Below are 6,854 nucleotides of genomic sequence, written 5' to 3'. Positions count from 1 at the left end.
AAAAAAACCCTTAAGGAATAAACATAAATGAATTAAAAAAAAAAACTCTGTGATAGATTAAAAAACTTCTAATTCCGTAGGTGATCCATATTTGACTCTGAATTTTTAAATAGGACGTTGCAAGCAACCCCAAAAGGCTTTCATGATAACTTAAAATACTTCTTTCCATGGATGATAACTTCAAATTCTAAGTAAAGGTTAATTTCTTAGCAGCAGGAACAAATAATCAGCAAGCGTGGCATGAACAGTGTCAAGTACTTTCAGGACCTTTAAGTAAAAGGCTCATCTGCACTCAGATCTAGTACAACTAATCGAGTGACTAAAGCTTAAGAATACAATTTCTTAGCAGCAGGAACAAATAATCAGAAAGCGTGGCATGAAAAGTGCAAGTACTTTCAGGACCTTCAAGTAAAAGGCTCATCTGCACACTAATTGCTTTATCTACACTCAGATCTAGTACAACAAATCGAGTGACTAAAACTTAAGAATATATTCCGTAGGTGATCCATATTTGACTCTGAATTTTTAAATAGGACGTTGCAAGCAACCCCAAAAGGCTTTCATGATAACTTAAAATACTTCTTTCCATGGATGATAACTTCAAATTCTAAGTAAAGGTTAATTTCTTAGCAGCAGGAACAAATAATCAGCAAGCGTGGCATGAACAGTGTCAAGTACTTTCAGGACCTTTAAGTAAAAGGCTCATCTGCACTCAGATCTAGTACAACTAATCGAGTGACTAAAGCTTAAGAATACGCCAAACTGTTGTATCTTGAACAACAACCAACAAAGTAAGGGATAGCTAGGGCAGTTTATAAAGAATTAATGATAAAGAAGACGAGCAGGCCTGCAAAATGAAACAGCAACCCTTACTAGCTTGAGATATCAGCAGCATGTATCGTGATCTTTTTCCGGTCAATATAGACATGAGGGATGTGGGTAATAAAAGACCAGTCCATGCTTGTTCTCGTTTCACATACTCTCAGCAACTTGGGACAGTTGTAGATTTCCAAAATTTGCAATGCTTTCATGCAACCCTGTGGTAGAGAAGTGAGCTCGGGACATTCAGAAATGTCAAGCCTTTGAAGTAATTTGAGTTCATGAATCCACTCCGGCAAAGTCTTCAAGCCAACGCAGCCTTCAATCTTTAAATCTTGCAACGATGTAACTTCATGAATTCCATCCGGTATAGATTCTAATTGTGGCATATATCCGATTTTCAGTCTCCGAAGGCTCTTCAGTCCTCGAAATTGCAAGCTGTTCTCTTCATCGCAATCTGACATATCAAGTGCTCTGCACTCTTTGATTTCAAGCTCTTCGAGGGATGTGAGATATTGCAATCCCGGGGACAGTGACGTTAGGCTTCCACAACCACTAATGGAGAGAGATCGGAGTGACCTTAAACCCCCTAAACTTTCCTCTGGCAGAGATGACAGATTTGGACAGTTCTCTATGGTTAGATGCTCAAGGTAAGTGAGGTTTTGGAGTCCCAGCTCTGACATTGAAACAAGATCCATGACGCTGTCAATACACAAATGCTTCAGTTCTGGAGTGGAGGGGAAGGAAGGAAGTGAAGTGTTTCTTCCTGATGCCGAACTCCCTTCTATTGAAGCAAGACCCACCATTGACCACTGCACCAGCCCAGCATTTACATCCTTGAACTCCACTTCATTAAGAAATGGATGCAATGGCAAGTTTGATAGATTTGGACAGTGGCCAATGGTTAATTTTGAAAGGCAAGGAAATGACGGCAGAACTAGCTGCTGCTGTAGTGGCTGTTGCTTCTCCTCACAGGCTGCTACTGATGGAAGAGATATTCCTTCTGTTTCTGCTGTCATTTCTACTGTTGCTTCATCATTGTTAACCACAGAAACTTCTTCCCTCCACCATCCCTTAAAATCACGCAAGTCAAAGAGTCGAAGTTCCTGTAGGCTTGGGAAGAACAGTGCCGATTTTTCTTCTCTTTTTCCTCTCGTGGACAGATTGCCCCTGACTGAAAACAATGAAGAAGACCCATTGCTGCTATTCTCGATGTACTCCAAAGCCGTAACCTCTTCAAGTTTCAGAACCTTGAGCATAGGTAGCTGACTAAACATCGGGATTTCTAAGCATCTGTAACACCTCCATATGATGATCTCCTGAAGATTCGGGAGCAATAAAGACAAGTTAAGCATCATCCAACTTGGAAACTTTCCAGCTCTATACCCGTAAATGTGAAACTCCTTAAGATTAGAATGTGGCTGAAAGCTTTCTAGCAGCACTTCATCTTCATCAATAACTCTGTCATCATCAACTCCTCTGTTCCATTCTAATCTCAAGACCTCTAAGTTCTCTTTTCCCTTCAAATTCGCTTCCCTTGATTCCGTTGCAGAAACCTTCAATTTTTCCAGCTTTGAAATTTTTAACTCTCCTCGTAGGTCGTTTAGGCCATTTAATTCCCGCAGGCGTGCACTGAGATCAGGGGAGGTGCCATACTTGCCAGCTACAAATTGTGATAATGTCTGAAGAGCAGTTAGTTGCCCCAGACCATTTGGCATGTGCGTCAAACCAGTACAATGGTCAATCTCAAGATGCCTAAGACTGATCATTTTACTGATATGTCTTGGCAATGCTTCTAACCTTTTGCAGGAAGAGAGTTTGAGTGTCTGCAAATTCTTCAGTTTGGTAATGCAACGGGGGAGTCTTTTTAGATCTTCATTCTTAGAGAGATCAAGATACCGCAAATGCTTCAACTTACTGATTGAACTAGGCACAATGTCAACCCCTGTGTTATGGAAATCTAATGCACGCAAGCACCTGAAACTGGAAATAATTGTATCATGGGGAGCCTGGTTCAGTATTTTACGATATACTGGTTGCACAGGTAGCACCAATGTCCGAATTTTGTTTGCTTTGAACAAAGAGGGGGGGATTTTCTGCGATGAATCTAATTTAAAGTCAAGGGATACATGACGAATTCCTTCACATATATTTTCTGCATTAGAATCGACTGCAGAGCTCTCACTTCCACCAACTAATAGGGCAAGGTCATGCATCAGATCGTGCATTCTGCAACTCACCACATCACCCCATTCACCATACTCTAAATCTTGGAAGAAGGATCGCCGAGCTAAATCCATGAAACACTGATGACCTACTTCCTCAAGATGTTGCATTCCATCGGCTGGCTGCAGAAAACCTTGTGCCATCCAGAGTTTTATCAGTGTTTGCTTATTAATTTCGTAGCCCTTTGGGAACAAGGAACAGTAAGCAAAGCAATTCTTCAAGCATGGCGGAAGTAGCTCATAGCTCAACTTCAATATCGGTAATATGTCATTCTCATTTTGAGGTATCATAGAAAGATCTCTGTCTTTAAAAGAGAGCCACTCAGTTTCAGTATCCTTGCAATAAAGAAGGCTTCCCATAGTCCTGATGGCCAGGGGAACTCCCGCACATTTTTTAACAACCTCCTTTCCGATTGCTACAAGTCTTGTATTCTCAAATTCTTTCCCTTGTTTAAAAGCTAATTTCTCAAACAAAGACCACGACTCATCTTCAGAAAGACTTCTGAGGAAGTATGGTTTAGCTGTGCCAGTAATTGTTGCGATCAACTGAGTGCGTGTCGTCACCACAACCTTACTCCCCCTTGCGCCACCCATTAACAGATCCCTCAGTTTTAGCCATCTCTCACGGTTATCATTCCATACATCATCCAAAATAAGCAAAAATTTCTTGCCATCTATTTCTTTTCCAAGACGAGTTAACAAGGAATCCATTTCAAGGCCATCACACTTAGTATTAGTTGCAGATTCTACAATTTTTTGAACTATTAACTTCACATCAAAAACATCAGAAACACACACCCAAATTCTTAGCTCAAAATGCCTTCGTATTTTCTCAGAATTGTAAACGAGCTGCACAAGAGTAGTCTTTCCTAGCCCCCCAATGCCAACTATTGGTATAACAGAAACATTCTCCTCAGTGTTAGAGTGCAACAACAATTCTACAATGGCCAATTTATCATCCTCTCTCCCCACAACTTCTTCAACGCAAACAAAAGAATGAGTCTGCTCCCTCTCTGCACTAACACTACGCATGTGTCTGGGGTGGTCTGTCAAATGGAATTTGCTTCTGTCTGAAGCTATGTCATTCAGTCTCTCCCTAATTGCCTTAATCTTAGAAGACATGCTAAAACCATATGCAGTCTTTTTTATCTTCGAAAAGAAAGCACATACCTCTATCGCCTTCTTATCCTGCATCATCAGCTGCTGTTGCAACATTTCCGTGGAGAAATCATCCAGCAAATCATCTGCATCATAAATTGCATCTTTAAGCTTTCGGAGCCAATCTCTAACCTCATGGCTTTTTGTTTGCTGCTCTTCTGCATCAAGAAATATTGCTTTGATAACGGAAGCAGTATTCCTTAGTTTTTCAAGCTCGTCCTTAACACCCCATATCAGTCCTATCTCTTGCAGGGCCAGGTTCCCTAGTTTTCCCAAGATTCTGTCAGTAATACTGAACAAAATAGCTTCTGTCATTTGATTTACTGGTTGATTGGGAGATGAAAACCCCAACTATAATTGTTTTTTTTTCTTTTTCGTATTTTTTGTTTGATTAGCAAGGAAAGATTCGCTATAAATGCCTTTACAATTGGTTGGCAAGAAATAGCTAACAAGAACAAGAAAGTGGCAGAGGTTGTGCTGCAAGGAGCTGGAGCTGTAAAGAGTTAATGAAGAAGCATACAAATCTTGCACTCGAAGGTGGAATGGTGAAGATTGACCTCAATTGATGGGAAAAAATGGCACCAATCGTTAGCCTGCATCTGGACCAATTGCAACAAACTATGAATATAAAATGCATTTGCGAACATTCATCGCTGTTTTGATGCCAACGCGCCTATGATCTCCCAAATTGTATTTTATGAAAACTAGCAACAAACAAACAATGCAGTCGTTGTTCCACCAACTATTTAATTCCATAAAATATTGTAAGAAATGAAGCCACTACGTACTTTCCAATGAGAAAACTGAGAAAATATCTCTGGATATATAAGAGATTTCCAAGTACCCTGAATTGTTGAAAGAGAAGTGCTATGCTTCCGGGCTGGAAAAAATGAACAAAATTTTATTCTCGTCTTGAGAAAAGTCTGTTTCCAGGAGGTTGAAGTACGATTCTGCATACACCAATCATTAGCCCCTCCGAAGTCTTAGTTCCTGTTTCGAAATGGAGCTAAAATATATTTCGAAGACTTGTCGTGCACGTAAAAGGACATGTATCATTTTTTTCTCCTTAAGAGCCAGGTGTGTTTCAAGAAGATGAGCAAACCTTTCCCTTTCCCTTTCTCTTTTTCTTTATTCATATAAAGACAAGGTCAATCATTACAAAGTAAGAAAAAAGTAAAGGAGCACCCAGCTATGAGAAAGGGGCAAAAAGATGCATTCCAAATTCTTTCAAAGAAAATGCAGGAGTGTTGGAAAAACTAGAAAGAATCGAATATTAATTTACTCAAATTAATTTAGTGAAATATAATTTTTAATTTATAAGTTTTAATTCTTTTTTTTAGTAAAATAGAATCAAATAATAACTAAATATAATATAAATAATCACAAAATCAACACCAAGATTTTAACGTAGAAAATCCGATGCGGGAAAAACTACAAGACCATAGTCCATCTAAAAACTTCCACTATCAACAAATAATGGGTTCACAATTATTTTTTCTCAGATTCAACTAAGGGATACAACACATATATCATCAAGAACAACTTATTCTCGGATTATAACAAGATTAAAGAAGAATTATTTTAAAAAAACTCACAATACTGATAGCCCTATTTTCTGTCAAAACAGCTAGCTTCCACACTACCAATCTTCGATCTAACCGTCTTGAATGAAGAGTAACGTGTCTAAAAGCTGTTGTCAAAATCTCAACCCGATCCAACGATGAATGAGCTGGAAATCAAAGGAAGAACATAGACTGTTTTATTGCCTTTTTTTTCTTTTTCTCTCTCAGTTTTCTTTTCCTTTCTTTTGTTTTTTAATTTTACCGTTAGAATACCTAAATCATTTAATTTGAATATTAAAAAATAAAAATTAATGTGATGGTTCTAACACAGGACAACCAGGAGTAACTAGCAAATTAGAAGGACCTGCTTGTAATCATTTTGTTGCAGATACTTAATTTAATCACACCAGACGTCCAACAAGTACTTTGATCACAGCCAGAATGATGACTTCCCATCAATCTATATATAATGCTACTCCACTAATAATAATTAATTAAACAAATATACTCGGGGTGTTGGCTAGGATGGATGTCTCCATAATCAGGATCCAAAATCACACTTTTCCAGTAGAGGACAAGGGAAAGGAAGACGAAAGCTAGCTAGGCAACCTGGGACAGAACTCCTAAACTGGAAAACTAGCTCTATTCTAGATTGGAAGAATGAAATCCCATTGATGGTCAAAACAGGACGTACTTTCTCAACAGCCTCTAGCAGTAGGGGTGTAAAAGATCCGCTGCATGCGACAAAGAGTCTAATTATCATCAAGAACCGGCAAATCCGTCAAGTTAGAATGGTTACACGGAGTTCAAAAGTCGGGTTTTTTTTTTTTTTTGATTTACGCACCAGTTGAATTATCGTTCGATCTTGAATTTTGAAAATAAAATTCATTTAGGGACCAGACGGTCACCTGCATACGCTACGCTGCTTGACTCCTTTTTTTAATCTAGGTCATATTTGTTTTTTAAAAAATAATTTTTGAAAAAATACTTTTTAAATTTTTTTATATTTATTTATTATTAAAAAAATTGATCAACATAAAACATTTTCCAGTTAATGAAAAACACTTTCCAGTCAATGAAAAACACTTTC

At 38.4% G+C, this 6,854-nt stretch overlaps 1 protein-coding gene across 1 annotated transcript; it reads right to left on the bottom strand.

The window, feature by feature from the left end:
* Window positions 1-558: 558 nt before the first annotated feature.
* LOC105119971 (putative disease resistance protein RGA4) lies at window positions 559-5,129 on the bottom strand. Its single transcript, XM_011018169.1, has 2 exons — window positions 741-5,129; window positions 559-569 (listed from the first exon to the last, which is right to left on the bottom strand). The coding sequence occupies exon 1, from the start codon at window positions 4,515-4,517 to the stop codon at window positions 873-875; it is 3,645 nt and encodes a 1,214-aa protein (XP_011016471.1). The 5' UTR covers window positions 4,518-5,129; the 3' UTR covers window positions 559-569; window positions 741-872.
* Window positions 5,130-6,854: the final 1,725 nt, after the last annotated feature.

The sequence above is a fragment of the Populus euphratica genome, unplaced genomic scaffold (genome assembly GCF_000495115.2).
Source record: "Populus euphratica unplaced genomic scaffold, PopEup_1.0 scaffold4200.1, whole genome shotgun sequence".
NCBI lineage: Eukaryota > Viridiplantae > Streptophyta > Magnoliopsida > Malpighiales > Salicaceae > Populus > Populus euphratica.
The sequence above is the reverse complement of the archived record's forward strand: the minus strand, read 5'-3'. Positions and strand labels throughout refer to the sequence as shown.

Excerpts from the sequence above, each read along its gene's own strand:
- LOC105119971 (XM_011018169.1), bottom strand. The coding sequence starts at position 4,517 with ATGACAGAAGCTATTTTGTTCAGTATTACTGACAGAATCTTGGGAAAA.